The 27,544-nt window shown below is 43.0% G+C and overlaps 1 protein-coding gene and 1 long non-coding RNA gene across 2 annotated transcripts; one reads left to right on the top strand and one right to left on the bottom strand.

The window, feature by feature from the left end:
* On the top strand, positions 1-27,131 carry LOC118382839 (osteoclast stimulatory transmembrane protein-like). The gene is made up of 9 exons (XM_052495927.1): positions 1-217; positions 9,010-9,122; positions 20,989-21,187; positions 21,633-21,727; positions 21,965-22,063; positions 22,173-22,380; positions 26,381-26,560; positions 26,689-26,820; positions 26,948-27,131. Exons 1-8 carry the CDS (start codon positions 74-76, stop codon positions 26,812-26,814), a joined length of 1,164 nt encoding a protein of 387 aa, XP_052351887.1. The 5' UTR covers positions 1-73; the 3' UTR covers positions 26,815-26,820; positions 26,948-27,131.
* On the bottom strand, positions 24,139-26,357 carry LOC127915674 (uncharacterized). Its single transcript, XR_008091570.1, has 3 exons — positions 25,954-26,357; positions 25,486-25,823; positions 24,139-24,286 (listed from the first exon to the last, which is right to left on the bottom strand). It is a non-coding gene; the product is annotated as an uncharacterized LOC127915674 (long non-coding RNA).
* Positions 27,132-27,544: the final 413 nt, after the last annotated feature.

The raw sequence follows: 27,544 nt of genomic DNA, 5'->3' as shown, positions 1-27,544 counted from the left end.
GTTAGAGGTCTTCATCCTCTTCTGTTTCTGTCTCGTCATCGGTGCAGCGATAGGAGGTCTTCTACACGTCTGGATGGTCTACAGTCTGAACTACCAGCCCTTTACCTCAATGGTGGTGTCCAGTACCTGGGGCTGTATAGTAGTCCTGCTGTTGCTCCTCCTCCACCCCGTCCGCTGTGTCCTCTCTATGTCAGTGCCCTCCCTGGGAACCAAACAGGTAGAGTTGTCATTAGGGTTTCATTGGGGTTTCACATTAGGGTTTAATTATGGTTTCACATTAGGGTTTCACATTAGGGTTTCACATTAGGGTTTCATATTAGGGTTTCACATTAGGGTTTCATTAGGGTTTCATATTAGGGTTTCATTGGGGTTTCATATTAGGGTTTCATTAGGGTTTCATATTAGGGTTTCACATTAGGCTTTCATTATGGTTTCACATTAGGGTTTCACATTAGGGTTTAAATATGGTTTAATTAGGGTTTCACATTAGGGTTTCATTAGGGTTTCATTCGGGTTTCATTAGGGTTTCACATTAGGGTTTCACATTAGGGTTTCAATAGGCTTTCATTAGGGTTTCATTAGGGTTTCATTAGGGTTTCACATTAGGGTTTCACATTAGGGTTTCACATTAGGGTTTCACATTAGGGTTTCACATTAGGGTTTCATTAGGGTTTCATATTAGGGTTTCATTGGGGTTTCACATTAGGGTTTCACATTAGGGTTTCACATTAGGGTTTCATATTAGGGTTTCATTAGGGTTTCATTGGGGTTTCACATTAGGGTTTCATATTAGGGTTTCATTAGGGTTTCATTGGGGTTTCACATTAGGGTTTCACATTAGGGTTTCATTAGGGTTTCACATTAGGGTTTCACATTAGGGTTTCATTGGGGTTTCACATTAGGGTTTCATATTAGGGTTTCACATTAGGGTTTCACATTAGGGTTTCATATTAGGGTTTCACATTAGGGTTTCACATTAGGGTTTCATATTAGGGTTTCATTGGGGTTTCACATTAGGGTTTCATTAGGGTTTCATTAGGGTTTCACATTAGGGTTTCACATTAGGGTTTCATTAGGGTTTCACATTAGGGTTTCACATTAGGGTTTCATTAGGGTTTCACATTAGGGTTTCACATTAGGGTTTCACATTAGGGTTTCATTAGGGTTTCATTGGGGTTTCACATTAGGGTTTCACATTAGGGTTTTATATTAGGGTTTCACATTAGGGTTTCATTAGGGTTTCATTGGGGTTTCACATTAGGGTTTAATTATGGTTTCACATTAGGGTTTCACATTAGGGTTTCACATTAGGGTTTCATATTAGGGTTTCATTGGGGTTTCATATTAGGGTTTCATTAGGGTTTCATATTAGGGTTTCACATTAGGCTTTCATTATGGTTTCACATTAGGGTTTCACATTAGGGTTTAAATATGGTTTAATTAGGGTTTCACATTAGGGTTTCATTAGGGTTTCATTCGGGTTTCATTAGGGTTTCACATTAGGGTTTCACATTAGGGTTTCAATAGGCTTTCATTAGGGTTTCATTAGGGTTTCATTAGGGTTTCACATTAGGGTTTCACATTAGGGTTTCATTAGGGTTTCACATTAGGGTTTCATTGGGGTTTCACATTAGGGTTTCATTGGGGTTTCATATTAGGGTTTCATTGGGGTTTCACATTAGGGTTTCATATTAGGGTTTCATTAGGGTTTCACATTAGGGTTTCATTAGGGTTTCATATTAGGGTTTCATTGGGGTTTCACATTAGGGTTTCATATTAGGGTTTCACATTAGGGTTTCACATTAGGGTTTCATATTAGGGTTTCATTAGGGTTTCATTGGGGTTTCACATTAGGGTTTAATTAGGGTTTAATTGGGGTTTCACATTAGGGTTTCATATTAGGGTTTCATTAGGGTTTCATTGGGGTTTCACATTAGGGTTTCATATTAGGGTTTCACATTAGGGTTTCATTAGGGTTTCACATTAGGGTTTCACATTAGGGTTTCATTGGGGTTTCACATTAGGGTTTCATATTAGGGTTTCACATTAGGGTTTCACATTAGGGTTTCATATTAGGGTTTCACATTAGGGTTTCATATTAGGGTTTCACATTAGGGTTTCACATTAGGGTTTCATATTAGGGTTTCATTAGGGTTTCATTGGGGTTTCACATTAGGGTTTCATATTAGGGTTTCATTGGGGTTTCACATTAGGGTTTCATTAGGGTTTCATTAGGGTTTCACATTAGGGTTTCACATTAGGGTTTCATTAGGGTTTCACATTAGGGTTTCATTAGGGTTTCATTAGGGTTTCACATTAGGGTTTCACATTAGGGTTTCATTAGGGTTTCACATTAGGGTTTCACATTAGGGTTTCACATTAGGGTTTCATTAGGGTTTCACATTAGGGTTTCACATTAGGGTTTCATTAGGGTTTCACATTAGGGTTTCACATTAGGGGGTTTCACATTAGGGTTTCATTAGGGTTTCATTGGGTTTCACATTAGGGTTTAATTATGGTTTCACATTAGGGTTTCACATTAGGGTTTCACATTAGGGTTTCATATTAGGGTTTCATTGGGGTTTCATATTAGGGTTTCATTAGGGTTTCATATTAGGGTTTCACATTAGGCTTTCATTATGGTTTCACATTAGGGTTTCACATTAGGGTTTAAATATGGTTTAATTAGGGTTTCACATTAGGGTTTCATTAGGGTTTCATTCGGGTTTCATTAGGGTTTCACATTAGGGTTTCACATTAGGGTTTCAATAGGCTTTCATTAGGGTTTCATTAGGGTTTCATTAGGGTTTCACATTAGGGTTTCACATTAGGGTTTCACATTAGGGTTTCACATTAGGGTTTCATTAGGGTTTCATATTAGGGTTTCATTGGGGTTTCACATTAGGGTTTCATATTAGGGTTTCACATTAGGGTTTCACATTAGGGTTTCACATTAGGGTTTCACATTAGGGTTTCACATTAGGGTTTCATATTAGGGTTTCATTAGGGTTTCATTGGGGTTTCACATTAGGGTTTCATATTAGGGTTTCATTAGGGTTTCATTGGGGTTTCACATTAGGGTTTCATATTAGGGTTTCATATTAGGGTTTCATTAGGGTTTCACATTAGGGTTTCACATTAGGGTTTCATTGGGGTTTCACATTAGGGTTTCATATTAGGGTTTCACATTAGGGTTTCACATTAGGGTTTCATATTAGGGTTTCACATTAGGGTTTCACATTAGGGTTTCATATTAGGGTTTCATTGGGGTTTCACATTAGGGTTTCATTAGGGTTTCATTAGGGTTTCACATTAGGGTTTCACATTAGGGTTTCATTAGGGTTTCACATTAGGGTTTCACATTAGGGTTTCATTAGGGTTTCACATTAGGGTTTCATTAGGGTTTCATTAGGGTTTCACATTAGGGTTTCACATTAGGGTTTCATTAGGGTTTCACATTAGGGTTTCACATTAGGGTTTCACATTAGGGTTTCATTAGGGTTTCACATTAGGGTTTCACATTAGGGTTTCATTAGGGTTTCATTGGGGTTTCACATTAGGGTTTCACATTAGGTTTTATATTAGGTTTCACATTAGGGTTTCATTATGGTTTCACATTAGGGTTTCACATTAGGGTTTAAATATGGTTTAATTAGGGTTTCACATTAGGGTTTCACATTAGGGTTTCATTAGGGTTTCATATTAGGGTTTCACATTAGGCTTTCATTATGGTTTCACATTAGGGTTTCACATTAGGGTTTAAATATGGTTTAATTAGGGTTTCACATTAGGTTTCATTAGGTTTCATTCGGGTTTCATTAGGGTTTCACATTAGGGTTTCACATTAGGGTTTCAATAGGCTTTCATTAGGGTTTCATTAGGGTTTCATTAGGGTTTCACATTAGGGTTTCACATTAGGGTTTCACATTAGGGTTTCACATTAGGGTTTCACATTAGGGTTTCATTAGGGTTTCATATTAGGGTTTCATTGGGGTTTCACATTAGGGTTTCATATTAGGGTTTCACATTAGGGTTTCACATTAGGGTTTCATATTAGGGTTTCATTAGGGTTTCATTGGGGTTTCACATTAGGGTTTAATTAGGGTTTAATTGGGGTTTCACATTAGGGTTTCATATTAGGGTTTCATTAGGGTTTCATTGGGGTTTCACATTAGGGTTTCATATTAGGGTTTCACATTAGGGTTTCATTAGGGTTTCACATTAGGGTTTCACATTAGGGTTTCATATTAGGGTTTCACATTAGGGTTTCACATTAGGGTTTCATATTAGGGTTTCATTAGGGTTTCATTGGGGTTTCACATTAGGGTTTCATATTAGGGTTTCATTGGGGTTTCACATTAGGGTTTCATTAGGGTTTCATTAGGGTTTCACATTAGGGTTTCACATTAGGGTTTCATTAGGGTTTCACATTAGGGTTTCACATTAGGGTTTCATTAGGGTTTCACATTAGGGTTTCATTAGGGTTTCATTAGGGTTTCACATTAGGGTTTCACATTAGGGTTTCATTAGGGTTTCACATTAGGGTTTCATTAGGGTTTCACATTAGGGTTTCATTAGGGTTTCACATTAGGGTTTCACATTAGGGTTTCATTAGGGTTTCATTGGGGTTTCATTAGGGTTTCACATTAGGGTTTCATTAGGGTTTCATTGGGGTTTCACATTAGGGTTTCACATTAGGGTTTCACATTAGGGTTTTATATTAGGGTTTCACATTAGGGTTTCATTAGGTTTCATTGGGGTTTCACATTAGGTTTTAATTATGGTTTCACATTAGGGTTTCACATTAGGGTTTCACATTAGGGTTTCATATTAGGGTTTCATTGGGGTTTCATATTAGGGTTTCATTAGGGTTTCATATTAGGGTTTCACATTAGGCTTTCATTATGGTTTCACATTAGGGTTTCACATTAGGGTTTAAATATGGTTTAATTAGGGTTTCACATTAGGGTTTCATTAGGGTTTCATTCGGGTTTCATTAGGGTTTCACATTAGGTTTCAATAGGCTTTCATTAGGGTTTCATTAGGGTTTCATTAGGGTTTCACATTAGGGTTTCACATTAGGGTTTCACATTAGGGTTTCACATTAGGGTTTCATTAGGGTTTCATATTAGGGTTTCATTGGGGTTTCACATTAGGGTTTCATATTAGGGTTTCACATTAGGGTTTCACATTAGGGTTTCATATTAGGGTTTCATTAGGGTTTCATTGGGGTTTCACATTAGGGTTTCATATTAGGGTTTCATTAGGGTTTCATTGGGGTTTCACATTAGGGTTTCATATTAGGGTTTCATTAGGGTTTCATTGGGGTTTCACATTAGGGTTTCATATTAGGGTTTCACATTAGGGTTTCATTAGGGTTTCACATTAGGGTTTCATTGGGGTTTCACATTAGGGTTTCATATTAGGGTTTCACATTAGGGTTTCACATTAGGGTTTCATATTAGGGTTTCACATTAGGGTTTCACATTAGGGTTTCATATTAGGGTTTCATTGGGGTTTCACATTAGGGTTTCATTAGGGTTTCATTAGGGTTTCATTAGGGTTTCACATTAGGGTTTCATTAGGGTTTCACATTAGGGTTTCACATTAGGGTTTCATTAGGGTTTCACATTAGGGTTTCATTAGGGTTTCATTGGGTTTCACATTAGGGTTTCACATTAGGGTTTCATTAGGGTTTCACATTAGGGTTTCACATTAGGGTTTCATTAGGGTTTCACATTAGGGTTTCACATTAGGGTTTCACATTAGGGTTTCATTAGGGTTTCACATTAGGGTTTCATATTAGGGTTTCACATTAGGGTTTCATTAGGGTTTCATTGGGGTTTCATATTAGGGTTTCACATTAGGGTTTCACATTAGGGTTTCATTCGGGTTTCATTGGGGTTTCACATTAGGGTTTCATTAGGGTTTCATTGGGGTTTCACATTAGGGTTTCATATTAGGGTTTCATTAGGGTTTCACATTAGGGTTTCACATTAGGGTTTCATATTAGGGTTTCACATTAGGGTTTCACATTAGGGTTTCATTAGGGTTTCATTAGGGTTTCATATTAGGGTTTCATTAGGGTTTCACATTAGGGTTTCATATTAGGGTTTCACATTAGGGTTTCACATTAGGGTTTCACATTAGGGTTTCATATTAGGGTTTCATATTAGGGTTTCACATTAGGGTTTCATTAGGGTTTCACATTAGGGTTTAATTAGGGTTTCACATTTCATGGCAAAAAAGAAAGAAAGTACGAAGCAGACTAAACTCTTTAGTCCTTTAAGAACCTGCTTTATGTCAAACACTTGGAAAATAAAACATGTGGCTCATAACAGAACAACATAAGCTAAGGACGACAAGGAAAAGCTCAAACGAAACGTTTTCAACCCACTGGGTCATACAGCCTCAAAGATTGTTTTTGCACATGATCGAACAGGCATTTATTTATATGTCAAGATGAGATTAGGGGTGTAATTTCTCAGAACTGTTATCTGTTGCCCGATATACTGCCTAAATTTTGCGGTGTTGTCTTCGCGGTCATGTACTCTGTTCCCCTTTTCTCTCACAGTAACTTGAGGTCAGTAACTTTACACACACCAAAGTTCCTCTTTACCCCTAACATATACATTCCTTATACACGCGAAGTAATCAATACATTCTAGTATGGTAACATGAATAAGTACATTTCAAGCTAGAATCCAACAGTTTCTAATGGTAGGACTGTCTTCATCAGGACTCTTTGATAGACTAGTAGTGTTTCTAATGGTAGGACTGTCTTCATCAGGACTCTCTGATAGACTAGTAGTGTTTTTAATGGTAAGACTGTCTTCATCAGGATTCTGTGATAGACTAGTAGTGTTTCTAATGGTAGGACTGTCTTCATCAGGACTCTGTGATAGACTAGTAGTGTTTCTAATGGTAGGACTGTCTTCATCAGGACTCTGTGATAGACTAGTAGTGTTTCTAATGGTAGGACTGTCTTCATTAGGACTCTGTGATAGACTAGTAGTGTTTCTAATGGTAGGACTGTCTTCATCAGGACTCTGTGATAGACTAGTAGTGTTTCTAATGGTAGGACTGTCTTCATCAGGACTCTGTGATAGACTAGTAGTGTTTCTAATGGTAGGACTGTCTTCATCAGGACTCTGTGATAGACTAGTAGTGTTTCTAATGGTAGGACTGTCTTCATCAGGACTCTGTGATAGACTAGTAGTGTTTCTAATGGTAGGACTGTCTTCATCAGGACTCTGTGATAGACTAGTAGTGTTTCTAATGGTAGGACTGTCTTCATCAGGACTCTGTGATAGACTAGTAGTGTTTCTAATGGTAGGACTGTCTTCATCAGGACTCTGTGATAGACTAGTAGTGTTTCTAATGGTAGGACTGTCTTCATCAGGACTCTGTGATAGACTAGTAGTGTTTCTAATGGTAGGACTGTCTTCATCAGGACTCTGTGATAGACTAGTAGTGTTTCTAATGGTAGGACTGTCTTCATCAGGACTCTGTGATAGACTAGTATTGTTTCTGATAGCAGTACTGTCTTTATCAGGAGCCTGTGATAGTCTAGCGTCATGTCCAGGGGGTGTACTGGAACATCAAGCTGTCTAGGTTCCTCCTCCAATGAGCCGGTGGTTCCTGCTCCAATGAGCCGGTGGTTCCTGCTCCAATGAGCCGGTGGTTCCTGCTCCAATGAGCCGGTGGTTCCTGCTCCTATGAGCAGTTGGTTCCTGCTCCAATGAGCAGTTGGTTCCTGCTCCTATGAGCAGTTGGTTCCTGCTCCTATGAGCAGTTGGTTCCTGCTCCAATGAGCAGTTGGTTCCTGCTCCTATGAGCCGGTGGTTCCTCCTCCTATGAGCAGTTGGTTCCTGCTCCTATGAGCAGTTGGTTCCTGCTCCTATGAGCCGGTGGTTCCTGCTCCAATGAGCCGGTGGTTCCTGCTCCAATGAGCCGGTGGTTCCTGCTCCTATGAGCAGTTGGTTCCTGCTCCAATGAGCAGTTGGTTCCTGCTCCTATGAGCAGTTGGTTCCTGCTCCTATGAGCAGTTGGTTCCTGCTCCAATGAGCAGTTGGTTCCTGCTCCTATGAGCCGGTGGTTCCTCCTCCTATGAGCAGTTGGTTCCTGCTCCTATGAGCAGTTGGTTCCTGCTCCTATGAGCCGGTGGTTCCTCCTCCTATGAGCCGGTGGTTCCTGCTCCTATGAGCAGTTGGTTCCTGCTCCTATGAGCCGGTGGTTCCTGCTCCTATGAGCTGGTGGTTCCTGCTCCTATGAGCTGGTGGTTCCTGCTCCAATGAGCCGGTGGTTCCTGCTCCAATGAGTCGGTGGTTCCTGCTCCAATGAGTCGGTGGTTCCTGCTCCTATGAGCTGGTGGTTCCTGCTCCTATGAGCCGTTGGTTCCTGCTCCAATGAGCCGGTGGTTCCTGCTCCAATGAGCCGGTGGTTCCTGCTCCAATGAGCCGGTGGTTCCTGCTCCAATGAGCCGGTGGTTCCTGCTCCTATGAGCAGTTGGTTCCTGCTCCTATGAGCAGTTGGTTCCTGCTCCAATGAGCAGTTGGTTCCTGCTCCTATGAGCAGTTGGTTCCTGCTCCAATGAGCCGGTGGTTCCTGCTCCTATGAGCCGGTGGTTCCTGCTCCAATGAGCCGGTGGTTCCTGCTCCTATGAGCCGGTGGTTCCTGCTCCAATGAGCCGGTGGTTCCTGCTCCTATGAGCCGGTGGTTCCTGCTCCTATGAGCCGGTGGTTCCTGCTCCAATGAGTCGGTGGTTCCTGCTCCTATGAGCCGGTGGTTCCTGCTCCTATGAACCGGTGGTTCCTGCTCCTATGAACCGGTGGTTCCGGCTCCTATGAGCCGTTGTTGGTTGTGGCTCGAACAAGGCTATTCACATAATTCCTCACGATATTGAATCCAGCTTCATGTTTTGTTTCCTTGCCATGGTACTTCCTGGTACGGCGATACTTCCTGGTACGGCGATACTTCCTGGTGTCATCACTGCAACCCTACAAACAGGGCAGGAAGATCCTCATCTCCACCGCCCTGGTTATTGTGGTGACCAGCTGCATCCCCAACATGACCAGGAACTTGAGCCGCTCCGTTGATATGATCAAGTGCTCCTCCCACAGGTGAGCCCCTCTGTTGACATGATCAAGTGCTCCTCCCACAGGTGAGCCCCTCTGTTGATATGAACAAGTGCTCCTCCCACAGGTGAGCCCCTCTGTTGATATGAACAAGTGCTCCTCCCACAGGTGAGCCCCTCTGTTGATATGATCAAGTGCTCCTCCCACAGCTGCGTTGCCATTGGCCCGTGGTAGCCCTCCCAGCTCCATGCACATTCGGGACTCACCCCTGGGAGGCGTGTTGCCTTCTCATTTGGAATATCTCATTTGCATACTTCTTGCATCCTATCTTTCCTCGTCTCCGTCTCACTACCCATTGGATGAGAAAGGACCTGACTGACTACATATTTTAGTTATAGGACTACAATTACCAATGTTCATATTAATGGAAGTGTTGTGGACTACAGAGTTCATATTTTAGTTATAGGACTACAATTACCAATGTTCATATTAATGGAAGTGTTGTGGACTACAGAGTTCATATTTTAGTTATAGGACTACAATTACCAATGTTCATATTAATGGAAGTGTTGTGGACTACAGAGTTCATATTTTAGTTATAGGACTACAATTACCAATGTTCATATTAATGGAAGTGTTGTGGACTACAGAGTTCATATTTTAGTTATAGGACTACAATTACCAATGTTCATATTAATGGAAGTGTTGTGGACTACAGAGTTCATATTTTAGTTATAGGACTACAATTACCAATGTTCATATTAATGGAAGTGTTGTGGACTACAGAGTTCATATTTTAGTTATAAGACTACAATTACCAATGTTCATATTAATGGAAGTGTTGTGGACTACAGAGTTCATATTTTAGTTATAGGACTACAATTACCAATGTTCATATTAATGGAAGTGTTGTGGACTACAGAGTTCATATTTTAGTTATAGGACTACAATTACCAATGTTCATATTAATGGAAGTGTTGTGGACTACAGAGTTCATATTTTAGTTATAGGACTACAATTACCAATGTTCATATTAATGGAAGTGTTGTGGACTACAGAGTTCATATTTTAGTTATAGGACTACAATTACCAATGTTCATATTAATGTAAGTGTTGTGGACTACAGAGTTCATATTTTAGTTATAGGACTACAATTACCAATGTTCATATTAATGGAAGTGTTGTGGACTACAGAGTTCATATTTTAGTTATAGGACTACAATTACCAATGTTCATATTAATGGAAGTGTTGTGGACTACAGAGTTCATATTTTAGTTATAGGACTACAATTACCAATGTTCATATTAATGGAAGTGTTGTGGACTACAGAGTTCATATTTTAGTTATAGGACTACAATTACCAATGTTCATATTAATGGAAGTGTTGTGGACTACAGAGTTCATATTTTAGTTATAGGACTACAATTACCAATGTTCATATTAATGGAAGTGTTGTGGACTACAGAGTTCATATTTTAGTTATAGGACTACAATTACCAATGTTCATATTAATGGAAGTGTTGTGGACTACAGAGTTCATATTTTAGTTATAGGACTACAATTACCAATGTTCATATTAATGGAAGTGTTGTGGACTACAGAGTTCATATTTTAGTTATAGGACTACAATTACCAATGTTCATATTAATGGAAGTGTTGTGGACTACAGAGTTCATATTTTAGTTATAGGACTACAATTACCAATGTTCATATTAATGGAAGTGTTGTGGACTACAGAGTTCATATTTTAGTTATAGGACTACAATTACCAATGTTCATATTAATGGAAGTGTTGTGGACTACAGAGTTCATATTTTAGTTATAGGACTACAATTACCAATGTTCATATTAATGGAAGTGTTGTGGACTACAGAGTTCATATTTTAGTTATAGGACTACAATTACCAATGTTCATATTAATGGAAGTGTTTTGGACTACAGAGTTCATATTTTAGTTATAGGACTACAATTACCAATGTTCATATTAATGGAAGTGTTGTGGACTACAGAGTTCATATTTTAGTTATAAGACTACAATTACCAATGTTCATATTAAGAGTTGTGCGTTTGAACTTCAGACTTCTGGGTTTGCACCATTGGATTAGTTGATTTCTTCTGCATCCATTGATGCCAACTAGGTATATATATATATAACAGTTATAACAGTAACTAGGCTGTGTGATTAATGAGGGCTTTAGATATAACAGTGTTTTGTGAGACAAGGGGAGAGGCACGGGCCAGGTCAACTAGGCTGTGTGATTAACGAGGGCTTTAGATAGTGTTTTGTGAGACAAGGGGGACCCGAAGAGGCACGGGCCAGGTCAACTAGGCTGTGTGATTAACGAGGGCTTTAGATAGTGTTTTGTGAGACAAGGGGGACCCGAAGAGGCACGGGCCAGGTCAACTAGGCTGTGTGATTAACGAGGGCTTTAGATATAACAGTGTTTTGTGAGACAAGGGGAGAGGCACGGGCCAGGTCAACTAGGCTGTGTGATTAACGAGGGCTTTAGATCGTGTTTTGTGAGACAAGGGGGACCCGAAGAGGCACGGGCCAGGTCAACTAGGCTGTGTGATTAACGAGGGCTTTAGATAGTGTTTTGTGAGACAAGGGGAGAGGCACGGGCCAGGTCAACTAGGCTGTGTGATTAATGAGGGCTTTAGACAGTGTTTTGTGAGACAAGGGGGACCCGAAGAGGCACGGGCCAGGTCAACTAGGCTGTGTGATTAACGAGGGCTTTAGATAGTGTTTTGTGAGACAAGGGGAGAGGCACGGGCCAGGTCAACTAGGCTGTGTGATTAACGAGGGCTTTAGACAGTGTTTTGTGAGACAAGGGAAGAGGCACGGGCCAGGTCAACTAGGCTGTGTGATTAACGAGGGCTTTAGACAGTGTTTTGTGAGACAAGGGAAGAGGCACGGGCCAGGTCAACTAGGCTGTGTGATTAACGAGGGCTTTAGATAGTGTTTTGTGAGACAAGGGGAGAGGCACGGGCCAGGTCAACTAGGCTGTGTGATTAACGAGGGCTTTAGATAGTGTTTTGTGAGACAAGGGAAGAGGCACGGGCCAGGTCAACTAGGCTGTGTGATTAACGAGGGCTTTAGATAGTGTTTTGTGAGACAAGGGGAGAGGCACGGGCCAGGTCAACTAGGCTGTGTGATTAATGAGGGCTTTAGATATAACAGTGTTTTGTGAGACAAGGGGAGAGGCACGGGCCAGGTCAACTAGGCTGTGTGATTAACGAGGGCTTTAGATATAACAGTGTTTTGTGAGACAAGGGAAGAGGCACGGGCCAGGTCAACTAGGCTGTGTGATTAACGAGGGCTTTAGATATAACAGTGTTTTGTGAGACAAGGGAAGAGGCACGGGCCAGGTCAACTTGGCTGTGTGATTAATGAGGGCTTTAGATATAACAGTGTTTTGTGAGACAAGGGGAGAGGCACGGGCCAGGTCAACTAGGCTGTGTGATTAACGAGGGCTTTAGATAGTGTTTTACAAGGGGACCCGAAGAGGCACGGGCCAGGTCAACTAGGCTGTGTGATTAACGAGGGCTTTAGATAGTGTTTTGTGAGACAAGGGGAGAGGCACGGGCCAGGTCAACTAGGCTGTGTGATTAATGAGGGCTTTAGATAGTGTTTTGTGAGACAAGGGGAGAGGCACGGGCCAGGTCAACTAGGCTGTGTGATTAACGAGGGCTTTAGATATAACAGTGTTTTGTGAGACAAGGGGAGAGGCGCGGGCCAGGTCAACTAGGCTGTGTGATTAACGAGGGCATTAGATAGTGTTTTGTGAGACAAGGGGAGAGGCACGGTCCAGGTCAACTAGGCTGTGTGATTAACGAGGGCTTTAGATATAACAGTGTTTTGTGAGACAAGGGGAGAGGCACGGGCCAGGTCAACTAGGCTGTGTGATTAATGAGGGCTTTAGATAGTGTTTTGTGAGACAAGGGGAGAGGCACGGGCCAGGTCAACTAGGCTGTGTGATTAACGAGGGCTTTAGATAGTGTTTTGTGAGACAAGGGGAGAGGCACGGGCCAGGTCAACTAGGCTGTGTGATTAACGAGGGCTTTAGATAGTGTTTTGTGAGACAAGGGGAGAGGCACGGTCCAGGTCAACTAGGCTGTGTGATTAACGAGGGCTTTAGATATAACAGTGTTTTGTGAGACAAGGGGAGAGGCACGGGCCAGGTCAACTAGGCTGTGTGATTAACGAGGGCTTTAGATATAACAGTGTTTTGTGAGACAAGGGGAGAGGCACGGGCCAGGTCAACTAGGCTGTGTGATTAACGAGGGCTTTAGATAGTGTTTTGTGAGACAAGGGGAGAGGCACGGGCCAGGTCAACTAGGCTGTGTGATTAACGAGGGCTTTAGATAGTGTTTTGTGAGACAAGGGGAGAGGCACGGTCCAGGTCAACTAGGCTGTGTGATTAATGAGGGCTTTAGATATAACAGTGTTTTGTGAGACAAGGGAAGAGGCACGGGCCAGGTCAACTAGGCTGTGTGATTAACGAGGGCTTTAGATAGTGTTTTGTGAGACAAGGGGAGAGGCACGGGCCAGGTCAACTAGGCTGTGTGATTAACGAGGGCTTTAGATAGTGTTTTGTGAGACAAGGGAAGAGGCACGGGCCAGGTCAACTAGGCTGTGTGATTAACGAGGGCTTTAGATAGTGTTTTGTGAGACAAGGGGAGAGGCACGGGCCAGGTCAACTAGGCTGTGTGATTAATGAGGGCTTTAGATATAACAGTGTTTTGTGAGACAAGGGGAGAGGCACGGGCCAGGTCAACTAGGCTGTGTGATTAACGAGGGCTTTAGATATAACAGTGTTTTGTGAGACAAGGGAAGAGGCACGGGCCAGGTCAACTAGGCTGTGTGATTAACGAGGGCTTTAGATATAACAGTGTTTTGTGAGACAAGGGAAGAGGCACGGGCCAGGTCAACTTGGCTGTGTGATTAATGAGGGCTTTAGATATAACAGTGTTTTGTGAGACAAGGGGAGAGGCACGGGCCAGGTCAACTAGGCTGTGTGATTAACGAGGGCTTTAGATAGTGTTTTACAAGGGGGACCCGAAGAGGCACGGGCCAGGTCAACTAGGCTGTGTGATTAACGAGGGCTTTAGATAGTGTTTTGTGAGACAAGGGGAGAGGCACGGGCCAGGTCAACTAGGCTGTGTGATTAATGAGGGCTTTAGATAGTGTTTTGTGAGACAAGGGGAGAGGCACGGGCCAGGTCAACTAGGCTGTGTGATTAACGAGGGCTTTAGATATAACAGTGTTTTGTGAGACAAGGGGAGAGGCGCGGGCCAGGTCAACTAGGCTGTGTGATTAACGAGGGCATTAGATAGTGTTTTGTGAGACAAGGGGAGAGGCACGGTCCAGGTCAACTAGGCTGTGTGATTAACGAGGGCTTTAGATATAACAGTGTTTTGTGAGACAAGGGGAGAGGCACGGGCCAGGTCAACTAGGCTGTGTGATTAATGAGGGCTTTAGATAGTGTTTTGTGAGACAAGGGGAGAGGCACGGACCAGGTCAACTAGGCTGTGTGATTAACGAGGGCTTTAGATAGTGTTTTGTGAGACAAGGGGAGAGGCACGGGCCAGGTCAACTAGGCTGTGTGATTAACGAGGGCTTTAGATAGTGTTTTGTGAGACAAGGGGAGAGGCACGGTCCAGGTCAACTAGGCTGTGTGATTAACGAGGGCTTTAGATATAACAGTGTTTTGTGAGACAAGGGGAGAGGCACGGGCCAGGTCAACTAGGCTGTGTGATTAACGAGGGCTTTAGATATAACAGTGTTTTGTGAGACAAGGGGAGAGGCACGGGCCAGGTCAACTAGGCTGTGTGATTAACGAGGGCTTTAGATAGTGTTTTGTGAGACAAGGGGAGAGGCACGGGCCAGGTCAACTAGGCTGTGTGATTAACGAGGGCTTTAGATAGTGTTTTGTGAGACAAGGGGAGAGGCACGGTCCAGGTCAACTAGGCTGTGTGATTAATGAGGGCTTTAGATATAACAGTGTTTTGTGAGACAAGGGAAGAGGCACGGGCCAGGTCAACTAGGCTGTGTGATTAACGAGGGCTTTAGATAGTGTTTTGTGAGACAAGGGGAGAGGCACGGGCCAGGTCAACTAGGCTGTGTGATTAACGAGGGCTTTAGATAGTGTTTTGTGAGACAAGGGAAGAGGCACGGGCCAGGTCAACTAGGCTGTGTGATTAACGAGGGCTTTAGATAGTGTTTTGTGAGACAAGGGGAGAGGCACGGGCCAGGTCAACTAGGCTGTGTGATTAATGAGGGCTTTAGATATAACAGTGTTTTGTGAGACAAGGGGAGAGGCACGGGCCAGGTCAACTAGGCTGTGTGATTAACGAGGGCTTTAGATATAACAGTGTTTTGTGAGACAAGGGAAGAGGCACGGGCCAGGTCAACTAGGCTGTGTGATTAACGAGGGCTTTAGATATAACAGTGTTTTGTGAGACAAGGGAAGAGGCACGGGCCAGGTCAACTTGGCTGTGTGATTAATGAGGGCTTTAGATATAACAGTGTTTTGTGAGACAAGGGGAGAGGCACGGGCCAGGTCAACTAGGCTGTGTGATTAACGAGGGCTTTAGATAGTGTTTTACAAGGGGGACCCGAAGAGGCACGGGCCAGGTCAACTAGGCTGTGTGATTAACGAGGGCTTTAGATAGTGTTTTGTGAGACAAGGGGAGAGGCACGGGCCAGGTCAACTAGGCTGTGTGATTAATGAGGGCTTTAGATAGTGTTTTGTGAGACAAGGGGAGAGGCACGGGCCAGGTCAACTAGGCTGTGTGATTAACGAGGGCTTTAGATATAACAGTGTTTTGTGAGACAAGGGGAGAGGCGCGGGCCAGGTCAACTAGGCTGTGTGATTAACGAGGGCATTAGATAGTGTTTTGTGAGACAAGGGGAGAGGCACGGTCCAGGTCAACTAGGCTGTGTGATTAACGAGGGCTTTAGATATAACAGTGTTTTGTGAGACAAGGGGAGAGGCACGGGCCAGGTCAACTAGGCTGTGTGATTAATGAGGGCTTTAGATAGTGTTTTGTGAGACAAGGGGAGAGGCACGGGCCAGGTCAACTAGGCTGTGTGATTAACGAGGGCTTTAGATAGTGTTTTGTGAGACAAGGGGAGGGCACGGGCCAGGTCAACTAGGCTGTGTGATTAACGAGGGCTTTAGATAGTGTTTTGTGAGAAAAGGGGAGAGGCACGGTCCAGGTCAACTAGGCTGTGTGATTAACGAGGGCTTTAGATATAACAGTGTTTTGTGAGACAAGGGGAGAGGCACGGGCCAGGTCAACTAGGCTGTGTGATTAACGAGGGCTTTAGATATAACAGTGTTTTGTGAGACAAGGGGAGAGGCACGGGCCAGGTCAACTAGGCTGTGTGATTAACGAGGGCTTTAGATAGTGTTTTGTGAGACAAGGGGAGAGGCACGGGCCAGGTCAACTAGGCTGTGTGATTAACGAGGGCTTTAGATAGTGTTTTGTGAGACAAGGGGAGAGGCACGGTCCAGGTCAACTAGGCTGTGTGATTAATGAGGGCTTTAGATATAACAGTGTTTTGTGAGACAAGGGAAGAGGCACGGGCCAGGTCAACTAGGCTGTGTGATTAACGAGGGCTTTAGATAGTGTTTTGTGAGACAAGGGGAGAGGCACGTGCCAGGTCAACTAGGCTGTGTGATTAACGAGGGCTTTAGATAGTGTTTTGTGAGACAAGGGGAGAGGCACGGGCCAGGTCAACTAGGCTGTGTGATTAACGAGGGCTTTAGATATAACAGTGTTTTGTGAGACAAGGGGAGAGGCACGGGCCAGGTCAACTAGGCTGTGTGATTAACGAGGGCTTTAGATATAACAGTGTTTTGTGAGACAAGGGGAGAGGCACGGGCCAGGTCAACTAGGCTGTGTGATTAACGAGGGCTTTAGATAGTGTTTTGTGAGACAAGGGGAGAGGCACGGGCCAGGTCAACTAGGCTGTGTGATTAACGAGGGCTTTAGATAGTGTTTTGTGAGACAAGGGGAGAGGCACGGGCCAGGTCAACTAGGCTGTGTGATTAACGAGGGCTTTAGATATAACAGTGTTTTGTGAGACAAGGGAAGAGGCACGGGCCAGGTCAACTAGGCTGTGTGATTAACGAGGGCTTTAGATAGTGTTTTGTGAGACAAGGGGAGAGGCACGGGCCAGGTCAACTAGGCTGTGTGATTAACGAGGGCTTTAGATAGTGTTTTGTGAGACAAGGGGAGAGGCACGGGCCAGGTCAACTAGGCTGTGTGATTAACGAGGGCTTTAGATATAACAGTGTTTTGTGAGACAAGGGGAGAGGCACGGGCCAGGTCTTTTTTTAATAAAAAAAACGTCCGAATGGTTTGAAATTATTAAAAGCTATGAAGACTCTCACAAACATGTGGATATAATGGGTTACATGTTTTGCTGTCACAAATGCCAAACTCCACACAGTTGTCACTAACAAGTTGGATATTAATTTCCCACTGAGCAAACCATTTCTGTACTTATGGTATTTATATACACTATCAGTCAACAGTTCGGACACACCTACTCATTCAAGGGTTTTTCTTTATTTGTACTATTTTCTACATTGTAGAATAATAGTGAAGACATTAAAACTATGAAATAACACATAGCAAAAAAAAGTGTTAAACAAATCAAAATATATTTTATATTTGAGATTCTTCAAATTGCCATCCTTTGCCTTGATGACAGCTTTGCCCACTCTTGGCATTCTCCCAACCAGCTTCATGAGGTAGTCACCTGGAATGCATTTCAATAAACAAGTGGGCCTTCTGAAAAGTTAATTTGAGGAATTTATTTCCTTGTGCGTTTGAGCCAATCAGTTGCGTAAAACGCTCTACATCAAAGCTTTCTTAGTGTCCAACAAGCTTTCTCTGCCCTTAACCTTATTCTGAACACCTCCAAAACAAAGGTCATGTGGTTCGGTAAGAAGAATGTCCCTCTCCCCACTGCTGTGATTACTACCTCTGAGGGTTTAGAGTTTGAGGTAGTCACCTCATACAAGTACGTGGGAGTATGGCTAGACGGTACACTGTCCTTCTCTCAGCACATACAACAACTGCAGGCTAAGGTTAAATCTAGACTTCCTCTATCGTAATCACTCGTCTTTCACCCCAGCTGCCAAACTAACCCTGATTCAGATGACCATCCTACCCATGCTAGATTACGGAGACCTAATTTATAGATGTTCTTTACCATTCGGCCATCAGATTTTCCACCAATGCTCCTTATAGGACACATCACTGCGCTCTGTACTCCTCTGTAAACTGGTCATCTCTGTATAGCTGACGCAAGACCCACTGGTTGATGCTTATTTATAAAACCCTCTTAGGCCTCACTCCCCCCTATCTGAGATATCTACTGCAGCCCTCATCCTCCATATACAACACCTGTTCTGCCAGTCACATTCTGTTAAAGGTCCCCAAAGCTCACACATCCCTGGGTCGCTCCTCTTTTCAGTTCGCTGCAGCTAGCGACTGGAATGAGCTGCAACAAACACTCAAACTGGACAATTTTCTCTTCATTCAAAGACTCAATCATGGACACTCTTACTGACAGTTGTGGCTTCTTTGCGTGATGTATTGTCGTCTCTACCTTCTTGCCCTTTGTGCTGTTGTCTGTGACCAATAACATTTGTACCATGTTTTGTGCTGCTACCATGTTGTGTTGCTACCATATTGTTGTTATGTGGTGTTGCTACCATGCTGTGTTGTCATGTGTTGCTGCCATGCTATGTTGTTGTCTTAGGTCTCTCTTTATGTAGTGTTGTGCTGTCTCTCTTGTCGTGATGTGTGTGTTGTACAATAATTTATTTTTTATCCCAGCTACGTCCATGCAGGATGACTTGTCTTTTGGTAGGCCGTCATTGTTCCTAGACCAGTTAACCCACTGTTCCTAGACCAGTTAACCCCCTGTTCCTAGACCAGTTAACCCATTGTTCCTAGACCAGTTAACCTACTGTTCCTAGACCAGTTAACCCATTGTTCCTAGACCAGTTAACCCATTGTTCCTAGACCAGTTAACCCACTGTTCCTAGACCAGTTAACCCATTGTTCCGAGACCAGTTAACCCATTGTTCCTAGACCAGTTAACCCATTGTTCCTAGACCAGTTAACCCACTGTTCCTAGACCAGTTAACCCATTGTTCCGAGACCAGTTAACCCATTGTTCCGAGACCAGTTAACCCATTGTTCCTAGACCAGTTAACCCACTGTTCCTAGACCAGTTAACCCATTGTTTCTAGGCTGTCATTGTAAATAAGAATTTCTTCTTAACTGACTTGCCTAGTTAAATAAAGGTAAAATAAACAAAATAAGTAACAATTAAAAACGGGAGAAGCTTCCAGAAGGACAACCATCTCTGCAGCACTCCACCAATCAGGTCTTTATGGTAGAGTGGCCAGACGGAAGCCACTCCTCAGTAAAAGGCACATGACAGCCCGCTTGGAGTTTTCCAAAAGGCACCTAAAGACTCTCAGACCTTGAGAAACATGATTCTCTGGTCTGATGAAACCAAGATTGAACTCTTTGGCCTGAATATGAAACGTCACGTCTGGAGGAAACCAGGCACCATCCCTACGGTGAAGCATGGTGGTGGCAGCATCATGCTGTTGGGATGTCTTTCAGCGGCAGGGACTGGGAGACTAGTCAGGATCAAGGCAAAGATGAACGGAGCAAAGCACAGAGAGATCCTTAATGACAACCTGCTCCAGAGCGCTCAGGACCTCAGACTGGGGCGAAGGTTCACCTTCGAACAGGACAACGACCCTAAGCACACAGCCAAGACAACGTATGAGTGGCTTTGGGACAAGAATCTGAACGTCCTTGACTGGCCTCGCCAGAGCCCAGACTTGAACCCGATCGAACATCTCTTAAAGAGACCTGGAAATAGCTGTGCAGCAACGCTCACCATCCAACCTGAATGAGCTTGAGAGAATCTGCAGAGAAGAATGGGAGAAACTCCCCAAATACAGGTGTGCCAAGCTTGTAGCGTCATACCCAAGAAGACTCAAGGCTGTAATTGCTGCCAAAAGTGCTTTGGTCTAAGGCACTGCGTCTCAGTGCTAGAGGCGTCACTACAGCCACCCTGGTTTGTATCCAGGCTGTATCACAACCGGACGGGATTGGGAGCCCCATATGGAGGTGCACAATTGGCCCAGCATCGTCTGGGTTTGGACGGTGTAGGGCCGTCATTGTAAATAAGAATTTGTTCTTTAACGGACTAGTTAAATAAAGGTTAAAAAAAATACTAATAAGTACTGAGTAAAAGGTCTGAATACTTATGTAAATGTGATACTTCAGTTTCTTATTTTAATAAAATCCTGTTTTTGCTTTCTTATTATGCAGTATTGTGTGTAGACGAGGGGGAAAATGATATGATCAATGTTAGAATATGTCTGTAACCATATTATATTTATATTATATAATAATATAAAATGTGGGAAAAGGGTTCTGAATACTTTCCGAAGGCAGATCTCTCTGTTCAACATCACTCACCATTTCTTGACCAATTTGTTGGCAAGTTCAAATTCATGACTCATTGCAAGAATGCTACATATTACGCATTAAAAACGGAGAACATGTAATCATTATTTGTATGGATATAGTGGCCATTAACTCAACTTAGCCTTTGGCCTTTTGGCTCCAGCCATTCGCACGAGCCCATCCTCCTCAATTAAGGTGCCACCAACCGCCTGTGCTGAACTTACCCCACTATCCCATGAAGCATGAAGGAGAGATGTTATTTAATCAAGAAGCTAAACAGACTAACAGACTAAACTCTTAAAGAACCAGCTGTATGGAAAAAAAGTGTGTCTTATATCATGGAAAATAAATAAATGTGACTCCATGTAACACACTTTGAAATGGTTCCCACAGCACCGCAGAGAGAATCCTGGCCTCCACCAGTCAAGTAAACAACGCCCTACACGACATGAAGAATTTCATCGGAAGCATACCGAGAATTGTGAACAGCGACCGGTTCTTGCAGATGGAGCAGAAAGTGGATGTGGAGGAGATGAAGATGGGTATCAGAAACGCCTCGGCCAGACTGAAGGCTGAGTTCAAAGCCATGCAGGTGAGGTGTATCGTGTTATTGGAAACTCACGTTGTTCTGCGGGGCAGGCCTGCCGGTTTTGACTAGATGGGGAGTACGGCAGACGTAACTTTTTATAGCAGGTTAGGAGAACTCAATCAGAAGGTTAGAATAATTAACATAGCAGGTTAGGAGAATTAGGTTGAGTTTAGGAAAGGGTTATTGTCGTAGTTTGCAAAAAAAAAAAAAAAAAATCCTGACGCTATTTGAACACAAGCAACAGCCTTTGTTTTCAATAACGCAATTCTGCTTCAGGTGAAACCAACATCATCAGTGTGTTGCTAACAGCTTCACTTCATCAGTCTGATCGCGAACTCCACCGCCCTCTTTGAAAAAACATACCAATCAGTTGTGACACCAAACAAATTAATATTTTCGATGGCACCAGATTTTCAGCTTAAGGCAAATTCTTAACTCCCTTACACAGGATACTCTGGAGGTCACAGGTCACGTAGCCCAGAAGGTCATCGCCTCCTCCTTCATCATGCTGCTGCTGGGGAGTTCTGCCAGTTACCTGGTCAGGTAATCTATCCAATACAGCTGAAGAGGACACCCCTCTGAGTTCCTCTCTAGGTTTATTTCTAGGTTCCTGCCTAACTACTGTAGGTCCCCTTCTTCTAGGGAGGCTTGCTCTTTAGGGTGGGTATCTGTGTACTGCTGACGGAAAAAGGATTTATAAAATACATTTGATGTGATGGAGTTTTGGTTCCAGGCTCCCTTTTCATATGTTTAGACGAGGAGTTCTCTTCTTTTCCTCAGGTATCTCACAGACCTAAAGCACGACAATGTGTGTCAGACACACCAGCTACAGGAGTTACTGAGGGCCCGCGGGGTGGAGGAGCTCCCAGAGGCCTACAGGTGGGAAACCTGTAGGTCTCTTCAGATCCAGGCTGGGTATCTGTAGAGCACTTTGTGCCAACTACTGTAAAAAGGAATTTATAAAGTACATTTGATTGATTGATTACAGAAAGAGGCTGGTGAGGACCAGGGGCTGGAGGATGACACAGAGGGAGCTAAGACGATGCCTGTGGGGAGGCACCATCCTGGGCTTCTACTGCCTGGTATGTGCCCTGGTCCTAGGGTTCGACCACCTCATCTACTCTGTCCTGCAGACGTCTCTGAGCTGGGCACAGGACATTCCTGAGGTGAAAACTACCATCTCACTCCGTGTGACGGTTAGTATATTCAACAAAGACTTTTCTTTCATGAGTCGGACGTGAAGGATTTACTCCAGACATCCGACGAGGATCCGGTGACGAGTGGAAAATCTGCCGTTACTCATTGACTCTGGTACCCTGTCTATATATTATATATATAGTTACTCATTGACTCTGTACTGGTACCCCGTGTATGTATATATTATATATACCTGGTTAGATTACCTGGTTACGTTACCTGGTTAGATTACCTGGTTAGATTACCTGGTTACACTACCTGGTTAGATTATCTGGTTATGTTACCTGGTTAGATTATCTGGTTACGTTATCTGGTTAGATTATCTGGTTACGTTACCTGGTTACCTTACCTGGTTAGATTATCTGGTTACGTTTCCTGGTTAGATTACCTGGTTACGTTACCTGGTTAGATTATCTGGTTACGTTACCTGGTTACGTTACCTGGTTAGATTATCTGGTTACACTACCTGGTTAGATTATCTGGTTACACTACCTGGTTACGTTACCTGGTTAGATTATCTGGTTACACTACCTGGTTACATTACCTGGTTAGACTATCTGGTTATGTTACCTGGTTAGATTACCTGGTTAGATTATCTGGTTACGTTACCTGGTTACGTTACCTGGTTAGATTATCTGGTTACGTTACCTGGTTAGATTATCTGGTTACGTTACCTGGTTACGTTACCTGGTTAGATTATCTGGTTACGTTACCTGGTTAGATTACCTGGTTAGATTACCTGGTTAGATTATCTGGTTACGTTACCTGGTTACGTTACCTGGTTAGATTATCTGGTTACGTTACCTGGTTACGTTACCTGGTTAGATTACCTGGTTACACTACCTGGTTAGATTATCTGGTTACGTTACCTGGTTACGTTACCTGTTTACGTTACCTGGTTACGTTACCTGGTTACACTACCTGGTTAGATTATCTGGTTACGTTACCTGGTTAGATTATCTGGTTATGTTACCTGGTTACGTTACCTGGTTACACTACCTGGTTAGATTCTGGTTACACTACCTGGTTAGATTATCTGGTTACGTTACCTGGTTAGATTACCTGGTTACACTACCTGGTTAGATTATCTGGTTACGTTACCTGGTTACGTGACCTGGTTACGTTACCTGATTACATTACCTGGTTACACTACCTGGTTAGATTATCTGGTTACGTTACCTGGTTAGATTATCTGGTTACGTTACCTGGTTACGTTACCTGGTTACGTTACCTGATTACATTACCTGGTTAGATTATCTGGTTACGTTACCTGGTTACATTACCTGGTTACGTTACCTGATTACATTACCTGGTTACAATACCTGGTTACACTACCTGGTTAGATTACCTGGTTACGTTACCTGGTTAGATTATCTGGTTACGTTACCTGGTTACGTTACCTGGTTACGTTACCTGGTTACGTTACCTGGTTACGTTACCTGGTTACACTACCTGGTTACGTTACCTGGTTAGATAACCTGGTTACACTACCTGGTTAGATTATCTGGTTACGTTACCTGGTTACGTTACCTGGTTACACTACCTGGTTACGTTACCTGGTTACACTACCTGGTTAGATTATCTGGTTACGTTACCTGGTTAGATTACCTGGTTACGTTACCTGGTTACGTTACCTGGTTACGTTACCTGGTTAGATTATCTGGTTACACTACCTGGTTACGATACCTGGTTAGATTACCTGGTTACACTACCTAGTTGGATTATCTGGTTACGTTACCTGGTTACGTTACCTGTTTACGTTACCTGGTTACGTTACCTGGTTACACTACCTGGTTAGATTATCTGGTTACGTTACCTGGTTAGATTATCTGGTTATGTTACCTGGTTACGTTACCTGGTTACACTACCTGGTTAGATTCTGGTTACACTACCTGGTTAGATTATCTGGTTACATTACCTGGTTAGATTACCTGGTTACGTTACCTGGTTACACTACCTGGTTAGATTGTGGTCCTTCTGTGGCTCAGTTGGTAGAGCATGGCGCTTGTAACGCCAGGGTAGTGGGTTCGATTCCCGGGACCACCCATACGTAGAATGTATGCACACATGTCTGTAAGTCGCTTTGGATAAAAGCGTCAGCTAAATGGCATATATTATTATTACGTTACCTGGTTACTTTACCTGGTTACGTTACCCGGTTACGTTACATGGTTACGTTACATGGTTACGTTACCTGGTTACACTACCTGGTTAGATTATCTGGTTACGTTACCTGGTTACGTTACCTGGTTACGTTACCTGGTTAGATTATCTGGTTTCGTTACCTGGTTAGATTACCTGGTTAGATTACCTGGTTAGGTTACCTGGTTAGATAACCTGGTTACATTACCTGGTTACGTTACCTGGTTACGTTACCTGGTTAGATTATCTGGTTACGTTACCTGGTTAGATTATCTGGTTACATTACCTGGTTACACTACCTGGTTACATTACCTGGTTACACTACCTGGTTAGATTATCTGGTTACGTTACCTGGTTACGTTACCTGGTTACACTACCCAGTTTGATTATCTGGTTACGTTACCTGGTTACGTTACCTGGTTACGTTACATGGTTACGTTACCTGGTTACGTTACATGGTTACGTTACATGGTTACGTTACCTGGTTACACTACCTGGTTAGATTATCTGGTTACGTTACCTGGTTACTTTACCTGGTTACATTACCTGGTTATGTTACCTGGTTACGTTACCTGGTTAGATTACCTGGTTACTTTACCTGGTTACACTACCTGGTTAGATTATCTGGTTTCGTTACCTGGTTAGATTACCTGGTTAGATTACCTGGTTAGGTTACCTGGTTAGATTACCTGGTTACATTACCTGGTTAGATTACCTGGTTACACTACCTGGTTAGATTATCTGGTTACGTTACCTAGTTACGTTACCTGGTTACGATACCTGGTTACACTACCTGGTTAGATTATCTGGTTACATTATCTTGTTACGTTACCTGGTTACGTTACCTGGTTACGTTACCTGGTTACACTACCTGGTTACATTACCTGGTTAGATTATCTGGTTACGTTACCTGGTTACATTACCTGGTTACACTACCTGGTTACGTTACCTGGTTAGATTACCTGGTTACGTTACCTGGTTAGATTACCTGGTTACACTACCTGGTTAGATTATCTGGTTACGTTACCTGGTTAGATTATCTGGTTATGTTACCTGTTTAGATTATCTGGTTACATTACCTGGTTACACTACCTGGTTAGATTATCTGGTTACGTTACCTGGTTACGTTACCTGGTTAGATTATCTGGTTACACTACCTGGTTAGATTATCTGGTTACGTCACCTGGTTACGTTACCTGGTTACACTTCCTGGTTAGATTATCTGGTTACGTTACCTGGTTACGTTACCTGGTTACACTTCCTGGTTAGATTATCTGGTTACGTTACCTGGTTACACTACCTGGTTAGATTACCTGGTTAAACTACCTGGTTAGATTATCTGGTTACGTTACCTGGTTACGTTACCTGGTTACACTACCTGGTTAGATTACCTGGTTACACTACCTGGTTAGATTATCTGGTTACGTTACCTGGTTACGTTACCTGGTTACACTACCTGGTTAGATTATCTGGTTACGTTACCTGGTTAGATTACCTGGTTACGTTACCTGGTTACACTACCTGGTTAGATTATCTGGTTACGTTACCTGGTTAGATTACCTGATTACGTTACCTGGTTACACTACCTGGTTAGATTATCTGGTTACGTTACCTGGTTAGATTATCTGGTTACGTTACCTGGTTACGTTACCCGGTTACATTACCCGGTTTCGTTACCCGGTTTCGTTACCTGGTTACGTTACCCGGTTACGCTACCCGGTTACGTTACATGGTTACGTTGCCCGGTTACGTTACATGGTTACGTTACCCGGTTACGTTACCTGGTTACGTTACCCGTATCAACAGTATCAGCTGTATTACCATCCACAAAGCTCCACCCTCTGTCTCTGTTTTTAGATTACAGCCCTAATCATTGGCTTTATCCATAAACCTGTGAGGGAAATGAACAAAGAGTATTGCTACAGGATCCTGCTGTTGCCCCCGGACTGCGTACGTCCCCTGTCCCCCCCAGACCCGTCTGTCCTCTCCACCACCGCAGCCCTCTTCCTCACCGCCCTGGTCATGATTCTGGGAGAGGTGAGAGGTGGTCCTGTGTAGATCTTTTGTTTGCTGCCACCCATTTGAAAACGTTACTACTCTACGTAACGTTTGGATAAAAAGCTTCTGCAAATGCCATGTATCATATTACGATGTTATTATGTCAGGTGTTCTCCAGGAGGATCAGGAGGAAGATCTGCTCGTCCTTCTACAGAGACAGAGAGGAGGAACGAGCCTTGTACCTGCGGGACAAGATTCTATTAAAGCTGGAGGATGAGGGAAATATTTCCTAGATCGGTGTATGGAATTAGTATTCTTTTGGTTATTTCACATCTTCATGATGTCCATTCTTTAGATCAATCAATCATTGAATGAATCAATAATGTGATTATGATACAGGAAGTAAAATTGAAATCTACTTTATAGAAACTGGAAGGCGGATCAGACCATAAACCTTGGGAACAAGATTCTACTGCAGACCAACGATGACTGGAAATGAACAAGATTCTACTGCAGACCAACGATGACTAGAAATGAACAAGATTCTACTGCAGACCAACGATGACTAGAAATGAACAAGATTCTAAATATACACAAATCAATCAATCATGTCAATCAATCATGTTTAAATCTTATTAAAATCAGCATTACCTATCCATCTGACTCTGTTTTCAATGTCATCATACGGAAGGAAGCACACTAACTGGAAATACCCTGTCTACCATTACACCAAAAAGTGTTGGTTATTTATCAAACATATTAATCACTACAACAAACAGCACCAGCTATTTATAAAACATATTAATGATTACACTGCGGGAGAAAATTATGACAGTTCAGGAACAAGGAGCTTGTTTCAGAAGCTGCCTGTATATGGCCCTGTTGGGTCCCAGTTTATATCAAGCCTACTATATGGCCATGTTGGGTCCCAGTTTATATCAAGCCTACTATATGGCCCTGTTGGGTCCCAGGTTATATCAAGCCTACTATATGGCCCTGTTGGGTCCCAGTTTATATCAAGCC

The sequence above is a fragment of the Oncorhynchus keta genome, chromosome 35 (genome assembly GCF_023373465.1).
Source record: "Oncorhynchus keta strain PuntledgeMale-10-30-2019 chromosome 35, Oket_V2, whole genome shotgun sequence".
NCBI lineage: Eukaryota > Metazoa > Chordata > Actinopteri > Salmoniformes > Salmonidae > Oncorhynchus > Oncorhynchus keta.
The sequence above is the reverse complement of the archived record's forward strand: the minus strand, read 5'-3'. Positions and strand labels throughout refer to the sequence as shown.